At 40.5% G+C, this 15,517-nt stretch overlaps 1 protein-coding gene across 2 annotated transcripts in view; it reads left to right on the forward strand.

The window, feature by feature from the left end:
• The window catches only part of ncor2 (nuclear receptor corepressor 2), a 77,708-nt gene that overhangs the window by 26,270 nt on the left and 35,921 nt on the right, over positions 1-15,517 (forward strand). For both annotated transcript variants that reach the window (XM_028415120.1, XM_028415121.1), the window contains exons 4-6: positions 5,938-6,115; positions 10,835-11,017; positions 13,580-13,693. In XM_028415120.1, the coding sequence (XP_028270921.1) occupies positions 5,938-6,115; positions 10,835-11,017; positions 13,580-13,693 (475 nt within the window). The remainder of the gene's footprint in view (positions 1-5,937; positions 6,116-10,834; positions 11,018-13,579; positions 13,694-15,517) is intronic.

Here is a 15,517-nt window from a genome sequence, read left to right on the forward strand (position 1 = left end):
CTTTCTGCCTGATGTTTGATCACTTTTGCATTTTGTCAGCGCGCTCACCCCTAGAGGTAGCATGAGGTGGTGTCTACAACCACTCAGTGGTTGCTCAGGTAGTGCAGCTCAATCAGGATGGAACATCAATGAGAGTAACGTGGCAAGAAGGTTTGCCGTGTCTAGAGCATGGAGAAGATACCAGGAGACCACTTAGGCCTGTCGCGATAAACAATAAATCAATTAATTGCACGATAACTTTAAATGGGCTTGATAATATAAAATAAAATAAAATAACCGAGCTTGACCCCACTCATGTGTACATTTTATTTAAATAGGGCCAGTGCATAAATAAACATTTTGTCAAATTAAAAAAATGTCCAGCAGACAAATAAATCTGAGTCACATATATGGTAAATCAGAACAGAATAGCCTGTCTATGATTTGAGGCTCTCTATTGCAGGATCTCACTGAACATAGCGAGGGTGCGCTGTGCGCTTCTCTGTCTCCAAACGGTTCAACGCATCCACGTGGCCTGGATCTTTTCTTGCGCATGCTGCTTTATTCAAATATAAAGTATGATCTTTATAACGTGGATCAATACCATCGCGATGAAGTGCAGAGGATCCGATTAGATCTCAGGGAAATGCGTGCTGACGGACTACGAGTGTACTTTTTAGTGTTTTTTACTCCGCGGTCCGTCTCAACCTCTTTGCTTAGAAGACACTTCAGTGCTGCGTTGAAAGAATAACGTCAGCTGCAGATGCATCAGAGGAGCGGATCTCTTTAGTTAGCTGCTCAAATGGAGCAAGAAAAGACACCGCAGACATGCTGGAGCATCCAGACAAGCCTGTGCTGGTTGCGTCATCACAACATCCTGTTTCCCGAGTTGTTTCAGTGAAAAAAGTGTTTTGGCCGAAAATTTTCGGTGGCTGAAAATTCGGTGCATCCCTAGTGATCACTCAGTGAGGGAAAAACATGTTGCTTAACTGTTTTAAGATGCATTCAAGCTGCATCATGATGCATCAATAATTGATTATTAAACAAATTGTTGGCCCCTGAATTGTAATAGAATCAAATCATGAGGTACCCCGAGTTAAATGACAATAAAGCAAGTATAGTTGCTCATTTTTTGGTAGACCAGCTGTCTGGCATCAAGCATCTTATGATTATTACTTTGTCTCTTGAGACCCAGGTCTTGTACTCACTAATGTTCTTTATTATTTATATATCCAATATTTTTCAAGGATGAGACTTGATGAGTGTATGTGATAAGAATATTTTATGATGCACTAAGGGTAAGTAACAACATATTTTTTGTCAGTTAATTGACCTGGCAGATTTCCTTGCATAGGTTAAAACATTCAAGGAACATAAAACTTGATCAGATTTTAATAGAAACCAGACAATAGAATACCAAAATTTGTTATATTATGCCAGGTATTATGACAGTATGTCGGGTGTAGAGTGGGGGATGTCTTCTTGCGTGTCTGGAGCGCAGCATTGGAACAGCTGGCAGCAGATGCTACAGTGACTCTGGAACATTGTAAGGCTGTTGCGTGTTGTGTTGGTGTCTTTAAGTATCAATCGGATAGGATTATGGTCTTCATTGAGCAGGGAGTTGTGTGTGTTTGGCCCATTGAACAGTTATTAGCCTAGCCCACAGTGTGGGAACACAGGGTCATGGGTGGAACTGAAATAAACACCACGCAGTTTGAATGCTACCCACCAGCTCACGATTTACTGACACCACTCATTCATTCAATCACTGGTGCTTTGGCAGGCTGTCAGAGCTGACTCACTTAATATGTCTGCAGGACAGATGCCTTTTGCAACTTTAACGGTGGGAGATGAGAAGCAGTCCACATTTCTTTGTGGAGAGCACGAACTCAACCATTGGTGGTGCTGGCAGACAGGCATCTTGGGGTGAGGAGTGAATATATGAGGTCCTCAGCATTGCGTTGTGGGGTTAAGAGTCCAGACCCTTATTCTGTGATCTCATTCAGAGTCTGTATAGTGTATTGCCCTTCGATCTTTTCACGGCTAAGTATGAGCTTATCGTTTCATAATTCTTAGAAATTCTGAATGGATATATTCCGACAAAGACCGTGAACCCTATTATGACCTTAGAAAATGTGTTGTTTTTTTTTTTTAAAAGACATTTTAAAGCATTGTCTGTTTCTCAGTACAACGGATCTATGTCTCCATCTGCACCTTAATTTTCTGCACAGAAAGCCAAAAATGTGCTATTTATCTAATGATCCAGATGTACCTTAATTACAAGTCAGCAAACCTACAACAGCACAGTCACTGAAAAACCACTGTACTAGTCGTTTGTTTCATCCTCCTCTTTTACTCCAGGCTATATCTCAGTAACTCAGACTCTTCCCATCTGTCTAAAATCATGGTGGTTGGTGGTTCGATCCCAACTCCTCCCTAGTCACTGTTGTGTGTTCTTGGGCAAGACACTGCACCCTAGCCTGTGGCCCACCTTGCTAGTCATTGTATGACACAGCCGTAAAGAATTTCCCTCTGGGATTAATACAGTATCTAAAATAAAATAAAAAAAAATAAAAATAAAAAAATATGCAATATGCAGTCCAAATCTCCTCTTGCCCAGGTGTGCTGAATGTTGACTCTCACTTGATTGTAGATGAGACACGCTTGGCTGACACCCACTAAACACCATAAAAGGACAGCTGTGCCGCATGCAAACAGCCAGCTCTGGGTCAGCAGTTTCAAAGATGCCATCACAAAGTGTAGTAAGACTACTACTACTTGAACAGCAGATAAATACTTTTAAACCAATCTTTCAGAGTGTCAGTACTTGTGTTATAGGAACAGCCAAACAGCAGAAATGTCCCTTCATGTCGATGTTACACTGTGTATAGCCTCAACAATATAACTTTGCTGTGTTAATAGAGAGATGATAATAGTGAAATATTTTCAGACTCGTGTGGCTGAGGACACACTAACAGACTGGCTTCAGCAGATTTTTGTATGATGATGAGGGTCACACAATTAACAACTGCACCTGAAGAGGGATCACAGACTACAGGATTTCTCAAATCAACTAAAGCCAACTGAATGCAGCAAACTTTTAGGATGGCAACCTGGTGTCAGTAATATGTTAAATCTTTGTTTGATGACCACCAACAAACTCAAAGAAGAAGGAAGAGAAAGAACAAGCAATGGTAAACAAACACAGCTCGGTGTTGCTCTTATCTGTGCAGCTATTGATCACTTCACACTGCGTCCAGACTCAGCCGGAAAAATTCAAACATGTTTGATTGACTGCAACTGAGGTTGTGTTAGGTCTGTTCCCCTCGCACACTTGCAGATTTGTGTCTTCACCCCTCCTGACATACTGACATGTTTTTTTTTTTGCAAGAAAAAGCTTTAAGGCTTGACACGTTTTTTTATTATTCTGTGCACTTACTTTCATTCATCCCAGCTATGGTGCACGTAGCCAGGCATCTCTCTGTGTTAATCATCCCAGCTGTGCCGCTGCTCCTAATGGGAGCAACAAGAGGCAGCCGCACAAGCACGGTAATGCTTTCACAATCACGAGCCTATATCAACACACTTGATCTCTTTGCTTATCATAGTAAGGCAGAATACGTCACGGTTTGAAAATGTGACCATTTTGAGCATTTTTACAGCGCTCAGGTCAGAGTTTGTTCAAAAATAGTTGGTTGGAAACAAACCATACAATCAGAGCCAGACCTTTTACAGCAACAAATTGCAGGATGGTTGAAAAAAGCTATTGCTGCTATCGTGCACATACTTCTCTCTCTTTGGAGGCATTCCTTGGCTGGAAGTTTAAGACCATAGGCATACTTTATTTACATATATCAAAGTACGTTTCTTAGGATGTGGTTTTTGTATTAAATGAAAGTAATGTTACTGATCATATCCCTATGAACGTAAATAAAACAGCACATCGTAATCTCCAAATCAAATAGTTAAAAAAAAATAGTTAAAATAGACAATAACATTAATAATTGCATTGCAGGTTGGTTTACAATGTGCCCCTACATTTTCTGCTTTCACTCCTAAAAGTTTTTGGTTAGGGCTGCGGTGTTTTTACAGTCATGGAGTCATTGTGGGGTGTTGTGTTGCCCCTTCATTCTGCCTTCCACCAGCTCTGCCCCCACCTCCACACACATCTTTTTTCCCCTTATCCTCCAGACAAATCCTCCTCAGGGATCAGATTATTCTGCACGCTCACAAGAGGGAGAGGGGGGAAGAGAGATGGCAATAGAGGGAGAGAAAGGGGTGGAGGGTGGGCTAGAGCTGATGATGTGATTATGTAAGTGCCACTCTATGGAGATGAGGAAGTATTCAGCTGAATGACTGAGAAAATTGTGTCCAGGGGAGTAGTCACACCATCTGGGTAATAATTTAGACCCACCATTTTTTTGATGTAGTATTTTGGCTGTCACACTGACTAACGGCTACGAACCATTTCTTTCCTCAACACCCTTACCTCGTTTTATGTGCTTGTCAATGGATAGTCCTTATTGTTACACCACCCCTCCACCACCTCGTAAGACAGAGACAGGCTCCATGCTCTTTGGCACATAGTGAAACCGCACACTAGGCCATTGTGGGCCTGGACCAGCAATTATGGTTGTGTTTTCCCTGTTCTCTTCAGAAGCCACTTCCATTTTGACACTGGCAGCAAAGTCACTGACATTCTGGCATCTGTCTCCAGGGCAGACTTGAGAAAACTGTTCCTTCAGAAGGAACAGAGAGCCATTTACAAGTGGGCTAATAAAATCTCCCAGATATAAGTAGTGAGTGCAGTTAACATGTGGAAGCTGTCATTTGACTACACACAAACCGTGTTCTTTACTCATCTGCCTCAACGTGTTGCTAGCTTTTCCTTCCTGAAATACTTATTAGTTTAATGAAGGGAGTGAGTGTAATTTATACTAGCACCGCTTATGCAGCAGATTCATTAACATCACATTATATTATGTAGGGTCCCTAACCCCCAGTCTACTGTATGATATTCTTAACAGTTCAGACCTCTTGTAGTTTTAGGGTACAGTATATAGAGTGACACACTCCCTAGTGCAGCCCTGTGGCCATTGACGGTCTACCATTGCATGCAAAAGCCCACACAAGAACACCTCCACTATTTGCCACTATATTTAAAACCATTAGATGGTAGTGTTACAGTGAGTCATCATTTCCAATTTTGTTGCTTCCTTTTCTTTCCACTTTTCCATCCTGGGCGACCTATTGCATGGTTCTGTTTTGCAGGGAAAAAGCTGTGATTACTTGATGATGATTCTGTTTGAACAACGTCAAGCCGGGTGCAGTTTCTATGTGCTGTGAACACAACTGTAAAGATTAAGGTCAACCTAATTTCAGGCTGTAACCGTCATCTTTTTGTACACGTGTCTGCAGTTTCATGTTTTCTGAAGGACTGAAATGTGATAAAGACATTAAAACCTGCTCTAAGAAGGTCAACTATAACGGAGATTTGTTTTTTCAGTGTACACTGATTTGAATGATTATTCTCTTAAATGCTTTTATAGGTATTATTTTCAGTTTTTGGTGTCTGTCTATTTTTTATGGTATATGGTCCTGATTAATAATGACTTGTTGATTAGTTGTTCACTAGGACTAGTCCTATATGTTATCATTGTGATGCTAGTTCAGCTAAAAAATGTGTAAGCTTTAATTCATCTGCTTCAAGTGTATCTAAGCCATTGACTGGATGTTTTAGTAACCATAGCAGTCTGGCAACTGTCAAAGTCATGTACCTGTTTCACCTGAAGGCAACTTGTTAACTAAAAGAATCAAGGTTTACTATATAAAAATCTCTATGTTAACTTGCTTGACTCAGATTTAGCATACACAAATTAGATCTTGAGCATTTATTTCACCTTCCTTCTTCTTTTATCAGCATATTTTCTCTAATTCGCTGTATTTTTTCTTGTGCAGAGGACAAGAGCAGCATATCCGCTATGACCACATCTACTTACCAGAGCCTGTCAACCAATCAGAGGTGGAGTATGCAGAAATTAAACGGCCTCGTTTGGAGATGGGGCCAGAGTCTCTGATGAGGCCTTCATCAAATCGGACACCATTGCCTCTGGGAGGGGCAGAGGACATGACAAAGGTCAGTAACCATAATATAATCCATTGTATCATACAATATGTATTTAGACTGTTCTTCAGTAAGGTGGTCAATGAGCAATTGACTGGTGGTGGGAGACAAAAAAGTGATTCTTCGATGCATTGCGATTTCACCGTGGCCGATCATTTGATCGTGGCTGAATCATTTATTACATTTTAAAGCATTGATAACAACAACGTAAAATACACCGAACGAAAAGGCAAAATTTTAATGTGCAGCGCAATGCTTGGACACCTCACTGGGACGGGCACAAATAATCATGACTGAGCAGGGGATTAGTCTATCATCTATCCTTATGGTGCTGCAAAGAACTTTAATAACACCTTTAATAACTCCTGATCGCTTGCATCATTGCTTGCTGTAGGTATGTTGTAGCGTGAATAATCGAAGGACTGAGAGCACCTACCTTTAATACATAATCTTTAAATAATGCGCAAGTTTTTGGGCCATGACAACAACCTTGACAGACAGCTGATGACTGTCAGGGCCCTAGAGTGTGATCAATTTGGTCGCAAATGCGACCTAATTTCTCAATGGTGCAACTAAGAATCAGAGGTTGCGCCTATGCAACCAGCCGTTCAAGGGAAAAACATTCAACACCACTCTGATAGTCTCCCGGTGGTACATCAACTCACATTAGGCCCATATTGTGGTCTAGTGAAGGGCAGCCCCCCCACTCCATGTGTGTGTTCATACCAAGACCATCTGCTGAAAATCCATAAGAAGAAAAACACGGATGTATTGAGCACAGAGCTGAATGCTGTACTCCACAAGAACAGAGAAATCGGTTTGTGTTCTCAAGATGGCAAGAACAAGAACAAAGTTAGTTTCATCCCGGACATTTCATATTTCATGGAAATAGTGCAAAACTCTTCATACGGCCCTCCCACTGCAGCACACGTCGCACACACACACACAGGTTTTGAAGCGTTTCACTGCTGAACAATGCCAGAAACAGCAGTTTAGGTAAACATGTTTGAAGCGGAGGAGGAGGACATTGCCACTATTTGGGATTTTGCAGTTTTGCTTATTTGCCCAAATATGTGTTTACCTGAATGAATGATGATAACGAGCCGTGCTTGTAGCATGATAATACATTGAACAATAAGTCTGGCAGACAGTATTGTTTGACCTGTGTGTCCATCCATGAAAGCAGAAAAAAGGCGTGTTGTCCCTACCCTTTCCGTTATCTGAAATATGGCTGTGTTTTCTGAAATGTCATTGTGTTTTGACCTTTAGGGCCACCGTAATATATACATCTCAATCACAAATATTAAATGAAGGTGTATGAACTTTTAATCATTTTTTAATACATGTTGGCAGATGTTATAACTGAGGAGCAACAGCCAGAAAATACAGAGAGAAAACAAACGGAAATCAAGAATGCTATATTAATTTTGTGGTGGCACCTTGGCGCTGGTGTCATCGGTTGGTGGAGACTGTAATTGGGGTATTTGCAGAGTGTGTGCAGGAAGTGGGATTCAAACACACACTTTCTGAAGCTGCTATAGGTTAAATATACACCTGTATGCTCATCTACTGACCACGTTTAAAGCATTTCGAATTGATTGAGTTCAATCTTAATTCTCTAAAGTTATTTCTGAGTGAAGACAAAATACATTTTTACTAGAACCCTGCCTGGACCTTCCCGCACCTCAACTCCATACATTACAGGACAGGCCAGTAGAATTAGTTTACTCATACAAATACCTGGACTTTATATTGGAGGAAGTTTAGTCCCAGTCTTTAGATTCTGTGTCATTCAAGGAATGGATTGCAAAAACAGCTGAAGGTTTTTATTTCACTATAAATATAAATGATGTGTGTGGGTGATTGAGAGAGAGAGTTGAGCGGAGTTGAATAAACGAAGGGATAGCTATATTTTAAAATTGTGTTGGGGGGAAAAAAAACATGAAAACAATTTTTGGTGGTGGGTGTTGTGTGGCGGCTCGCTACAAATAGGTCTATGTATGGTAAACCCTGGAGTGGATGTAGCTGCAGATGATGAGAGAAGGTGAAAAGAGTTCAGATTCAGATGCATGTGGATGGGGAGTGAAGGTGTCACACTGTTTTTACAATGTCCCTCAAGCATGACGTCGTTAGCTATGTCTAACATAAGTCTATCCATCGAAGAAAAAGTAAGAATATGTTGCTTGGTGTCAGTTAACTTTATGAGTTTAAATAAATGGCAAAGAATAAACTGAATTTATGCAAGTACTCATATTAAAGAACTGAGCCTATACCAGCTTTTGGATCAATAATACCAGTAAAAGACATTAACTATATAATTCATAAGGTAGATGTTGTGACCATCTTTTTTCCTTGGAAACATTATGAGCTTATTTTAGCAAGCTGTTTTGTTTGTTTTGGATTAACTGTGCCAACCTACTTGAGAGCCTCAAAGGATGTTATTGTACGTAGCACAGCAGAAGACTTAGAAGGAGGTTCTGCATTGTAGCTAAGCTGGATCTCTGTGAGCAGCAGTGGGAAGTCTAAGGGAGTTGTGAAACAGCAATTAATAAATAATACAGCTGACCTAGATTTCAAAAGACAGAGGATGAGACTGTGAACTGCGGATCTAACTGACTTGCTTGCCTGACATTATACAGAGTGCTTCAAACTGCCAGGGGAGGTAGACAGCCCAGGAATTGTAAATAGATACACCAATAACAGAAGGCACAGGAAAAAAAACATTGACTCTTAAGCTAGCAGGGAAATATTGAGGAATACCAGTATTTCCACTTGGAGCAGCAAAGGCAGTAAACTCATTATATAAGTGATGTCAGATGCAATGACTGTGTGGAACAAGTTCACCAAATGATAGTGGAATAGAAGGGGAGATGCAACTAAAAATGAGTCCAAGAGAAAGTGCAGAGGCACAGAAAGAAAAAGGGGAAGGGAGGACTGAGAGGCTTAAGGCCAACAGAAAAAAGGGAGTAGGCCAGTAGTATCACACAGAGCTGATGCTTGTGGCATGACTCACATGGGCAAGGACAAAAGCAGCACTTAGTTACTGTACACCCCTGTGCAGTCATCATGCAGATTAGAATGAGAGGGCTTGTAGTACTTGCTGCTCTCAAAAGTGATCACACTTGGCTTGTATAGCTGTTAAAGGAGGATTGCTGCTAATGTTATTTTGTTGTAGAAATCCACGTGACAGAGCTTTTTGCAATGATATTATTATTTAAACATCAATTGACTGATGCCCCAGCAAGAAATACAGAAATGTATGAGGGTAAGCAAAGGAAAATTGAAAGGGAGTGTGTCTCTGTGTGGTCAGGACTGCTAGCCACTCACTTATTTGCTGTAAACAAACTTTATTTGGTGCTTAAGTAATAAAAGTCTGTAATTTAGTGGTGGGATGAAGTAGACTCCAGTCAGACGAATTTGTCATATTTTAAGATTATTTGTATTCCTACTACATGCAGACGTTTGCTTGTCACACCATGCAGGCGTCTGTTCTCTCACGTAACCCTAACCGCTTAGCTATGCATCTTTCCTGATGAATTGATTGGTCCATGATTTTCTGTGATAAGTTGAACCATTTACATGAATACGTTTGTCTACTTCTAGATGATAACAACAGCGAGCTGTATAGAGATGGTGTTATTTGCATTCAAAGATGTTTTTCGACAAAGTCGAGCCTTCCCACAAGCTATTTTCTTGTTTTAGTTTCTGAGCGTGGTGAATTTTTGCGACTAACTTGTTTTGGCAACCTTGGGCTTTTTCATCCTAAACAGGCCCTCAACATCCTCCGGCACTGACATTTTCAATCACAGCAGGTCTGCAAGGCTGTAATGCTGCCTGTCTAGTCCAGATTAGCCCACTTGCATAACATTCATTTAATACTGCAGAACAGAACCTTAGCTGGATCACTCATTCAGTCATTTATGAAGGATGAACTGGTCACACAGTCAGATCATTTTACCCCTGTACACCAATACAAAGGATTTTTCAAAATTTAAATCAAATTTAATATCTTTTATTCAACAAAAATATTTTAACAATGGTTCAGGAATTACAATCTTAATTACAGTGGTTTAGGAAGTACAGTCACAGTCTGATCCAGTGTGAAGCAATTCCCCCCTGGGATTAATAAAGTAATTCTGATTCTGAGGCAAGGAATTATACAGTGATTATGTTTTTTTCATTTTTCCCACCTTGATACAAACACTTCTCTAATACTAAAAGGAAACTTTGAAGAAACTAGGAGTTTTACAAGAAGAAATATAATTGGACAGTTGAGCAGCAACACCAAAAAACAAAGAAACAAACAACACTCTTGAGGAGGGATTGGATGGATAAACCTAGATCAGCTCGTACCAGAACGTTGTGACAAGAAGAAGGAGGACAGGAATAGCTCATCAAGCAAAGCACCACATCATCCGTCAGACATGGTGGAGGCAATAGCATGAGCGTGTGTGGCTGCCAATATACTTGTGTCACTGGTGTTTATTGATAATGTGACTGCTGATAGCATGTAGTACTGCTGTAGATAAGAGAACAGAGCTTCTCATGGCAAAAGAAAGGGAATAAATACTGACCACAAGGGATGTTTATCTGTGGACTCATACAACGTGAAAGCAAGAGAACACATTAAGTATTATTATTGGTATCACTTGGAAATTCCTTTTTTAAAATTCCTGTTGGTGGTGTGATGTCATGTCCTTTTCATCTCATGTCTGCCGCCCTTCTGTGTAGGAGCGCGGAAGTGCCATGGGGAAGCTGGAGCCCATCTCTCCTGTGAGCCCAGTCCATATGGATCCTGACTTGGACCTGGTTCCAGCCCGTTTCTCCAAGGAGGAGCTGATCCAGAACATGGACCGCGTGGACAGGGAGATCACCATGGTGGAGCAGCAGATTTGCAAGCTTCGCAAAAAACAGGTGAGTGCACATACAGATGTGGTTGTAGAATTATATATAGCTTTATCTGTGTTTGGAGCATAGAATGATGCTATCTACATTTTTACATTGATTTATCTTTTCCCTAGGGAGATTCTCTTGCTGTAGATGCTTACATCTGTAAGAACTGATTAACATTTGTGTCAAAGGTTATACTTGTTCATTGTTGCACCATTAGGTGAATGATATCCATTTTCCTAAAGGTGCAACAATGAACAAGTATAACCTGGCTTTGTTTGCTTAGGTGCTAAAGTGTAGAGAATGGAAGAGTTGTAGCCAATCGTTCACAAGAAATGAAGGATTTTGCTATGATTGTGGCCTAAATGAAGCAAATGTGCCTGAAAGCAGTGTGGGGTACAGAAGTGTTTATTATTATACTTGTAGAAGTCTTTGCCAGTGCTGGCATCCTTGTAGAATTTTCTTAGTGTCGTGTTTTGTTTGTTTGAAATGTGTGGTTTTCCAGTGTGACAGTCCCTGCCAGGCTTCAGTTGGCATCACAGCAATACAGTCTTAAATAGACTTTGCTGTGTTGTAATCGCTGCATTCAAGCTTGTAGCTGTTTCTTGCTTAGTGTGCAGTGATTATGTACATGCACTCCTCCAGGCATCTGCATTCTCTTTTTCTCTCCGCTCCTCTTTGGTTTTTTATTTAGGAGAAAAGTAGGTTAAAAATATATGAGGCTATAAATAACAGCTTCCCTGGGGGAGGAGAAGGATTATGGTGGAGATTTTGTGACTGCTAAACCACTCAGTTCCCTGCCACACTGTCTCCCCTCGCCTACACCCGAGTCCTTCCTCCACCATACTTGTTTTATGTCAACACACTGTTTATTATAATCACTTAAAAAATAATCATTTCAAAGCAGCATTTACTGTGGTTATTCTGACTGCCTTGAAGCTTATGTCACTCTGACCACTACAGAGGAACTATTGACATCCTGCTGCTTTTACATGGTGACAGCTATTTCACTATATAGCAGTATGGAGGTGCTTATTCATAGTTATTATATGTGATAATCACAGACAATTGTTTTTACAAAGCTTATGAAACGAAGGCATTTACACTAATTTGTTTTTGTTAATTGCCTTATTACACTGTTTCAGAACAAGGGTTTACTGACTATTGGATTTGTTAAACTTTTTCAATGCTACATGCATAAATGAAGATCCCTTCTTTAATACACATACACTCCGTGTTTTTAAACACATTTTCACTGTCCATCTGTTTTCAAGCATTAAAACATCTGGACTAATTAAGTGGTATGTTACAACTTTACTTAAAGAGTTCTGGCAGTGGGAATGGGTAATGGTTAGGACTTACAGTCAGCGTGTGTCATGTCAGCCAAGCTCAGAATGGCTGGTTTATTTTATTTTACTCTGTGGTGGGTTTGAAAAGTCTCTATGGGAATGTCTGTGTTTGCTTCACCAGATGCTTATCCAGAGCTATCATGGCACAAGATGATCCATCTTACTCTGCTCTCATGTGGATCCTCTGGAGGCCGCCTTTCCCCCTTCTCAGGCCTCTGTCGAGAGATGTGAGGGAAGAGTAGGAGGGAAAGAGGGGCTGACTTAACTGCAGATCAGCTGTATGCACGGCACCCAGCGACACTTGGCCTCTGGTTCCAGACAGCTGTGTACACTCTGCTTCTGTGTCCAGCTTGCAGCCTGTACAGTGTTTATATCCATGCTTTTAGAACAATTATGATGATAATATTTAGTGCCACAAAGTTTCTGTATTTACCTTAGCAGACATATTTTATAACTGTCAAGTTAAGAACATCCATATTGTCTGAAAGACATTTGATTTACTATCCTAGAATAACATATCTTTGTTTGAAATGTGCAAAGTTAGCCTGAAGCCAGCTAGCTACCACATCTCTAACCCTGACAGACATGTTTACTTATGACTGTGGGTATAGTGTACATAATTTTTGCATCATTATTAGAACATTATAACATTATCAGGTAGGAGGAAATGACTGCTACCACATCTTGCTTATTGACACTGGGAGTGTTGGAACATTAATGATGCTTACTGATTCGTTGACGGCATAGTAGGGTGCTACATTTTCACATTTCCTTATTCCCTTTCTTCTTCTACATTTTGCCCGCCATTCACTTGACAACATTTGTATTTCCCGTACAGGTAAAGATGGTGTATATAATAGGGTGGCTTCTGTGTAACATTTTCAGATGAGGCTTTCTCCTCTTTGTTATTCTCTCGGCTGTCTCCTTATTTGTCTGCCTTTCATCGTACATCGGATGTTTCAGCCACACAGCAGGCATCGGCTTTGTTTACATACTGTTGTGGTAACTCTTTGATTAACTAGACCCCATGGAGCTAATTGCTATTACAGCTAATAGGACAGTTAGTGTCATCCCTGCTGGAGAGCTGAAGAGGGACGACAGTGGAGCTCTCACACACAAACACATGTGTCTGTATATCCTTGCAGCAGAAACGCGTGAGCTGCCGGTCTTCCTGGAAGATCAGGGCCCTTTTTGGATTTGTTAAGTTTTTACCATGGACTTTGTTTGTGTGTTACAGCAACAGTTGGAGGAGGAGGCTGCAAAGCCTCACGAGCCAGAGAGGCCTATCTCACCGCCACCCAGTGAGGCCAAGCACCGCAGCCTGGTGCAGATCATCTACGATGAGAACAGGGTCAGTGAAATAAACACACACTAATGCCTACATGATTTGCATTTGAATTGGGTGTTGTGTGTGTATTATGTTCTAATGTCAGAGATAAGGCAGTAGCCTACATTTATGGTGCCTATAAGGTAACCTTACCCAGCAAATAATTTACCACACCACAGGTTTTAGTAGAAATCAGTGCTGTATACTGAATTTATTTCATTCTCCTTCATAGACAAAGTGAGGATTAACCTTATAGTTTGTAAAATACAGAGCATAATAATAAATTAGTTCTGTAGAGATGGATGTCTCTGGAAGATTGTTTTTTTGAAACGTACGTCATATTCCTTTACCTTGTTTGATAAAATTCTTGAAAGCAATGTCACAAACTATTCATCTCATACCTGACCCTCCTACTCTTTACTGTCAGGCAGGACAGGACTCTTGCCTAACAGAAAAAGGTACTAAAGGTCAACAGAGCAGGCATGATGAATCACACTATCGCACACACACTAAAACATGCACACATTAGAAGGTGACAGAGATGCACACTGACACAAATCTCTATTTTCTATGCACACATTGCAGATGAATAATTCTTTACAGAAAACAAACATGAAATTATTAAGGGACTGTTGAATTAGTCCTCGTCAAAGAAATGATTATATGCAGCAGAGCTGGGTGCAGATATTATGGAATGATTTTCAGTGCTCATAGTCCCCCTAGTGGATAAAGGTACAAGCTTCTGTTTTATTGGAATTGGTATTTACAGCAGGGGGGGAAGGGTCACCCTTTAAAGTATCACACCCCTTGTCCAACTTATACAGGGCCGCTAGAGTGATGTTAAAACGCAGCATTGTTCCCCTCGCACATTAAGAGAAGCAAGTCAGTTTACTGACAATGCAGTGTGGTATTTTGAAAGTGGCTAACTTAGTTTAAACTCCATTCACAGGCAAACAAGCATTCCCATCTAATGATTCACCAAATCATTAACATTGTGTCATATTACCACTGAATGACCAGTTGAGTTGAGCCACACTGTTACAGCTGCAGCACTTCTGTGGAACTGCAGAGGATTGCTCAAGACTTATCTTAATAGCTGGAAGTTTAGGAATGACACTACAATGTAGACTGACCTCTGTAACACTTCCACTCTCCTCTGACTGACTGGTTGTACTTTATACCTCTCTCTTGACCTAAACTAGCTTGATTACAGAATTTACATTCATAATTCTTTATCTTGACGTGATTTTTAGTTACTTTTATTTATTGCAGTTAATTTTGTTACTTTAATTCTGGATTTGTCTGAATGCACTTTTAAGATTTAAGTGTAGATAAGGGCAAACCCTACTTAAGCCCAGGAGTCAGTGTTTGTGCACCTAGATTGTCCAATAACCCCTAAAATGCCACATGATGTATAATGTCAGCAGTTTTTTTTATCCAGCAATAGTTCAGCAGGTTGTTATCAATTGTTGGCAAAAGTTTAGTGGATGACCCTTTTAAATGGCCTTCGTGCACATTATTTTCTTATATTGCATGCAGGAAAAACAGAGAGATGCTCTCTGGCGAGGCAGTATTTACATTTAGCAACAATAAGCAAATTTAGAAAATGGATAGTTAACCTGTGTGTGTGTATGGGTATGTTTGTACATGCTATATATACACACATACAAGTACACATATCTGTGTTGGTGTATGTGTGTTTAAGCACCTAGCCATGATTAGCCATGGCGTGCCTTTTCTGAGCTGGTGTCTATACGGTGTCATCTGTCCCCCCTGGGCAAAATGTCACTTGCTTTCTCAGACTGGGTTACACCATTTCTACTGACAGCCCATTGTCAAACCCCAGGG

This window comes from Parambassis ranga, chromosome 9, assembly GCF_900634625.1.
Source record: "Parambassis ranga chromosome 9, fParRan2.1, whole genome shotgun sequence".
Taxonomy (NCBI): domain Eukaryota; kingdom Metazoa; phylum Chordata; class Actinopteri; family Ambassidae; genus Parambassis; species Parambassis ranga.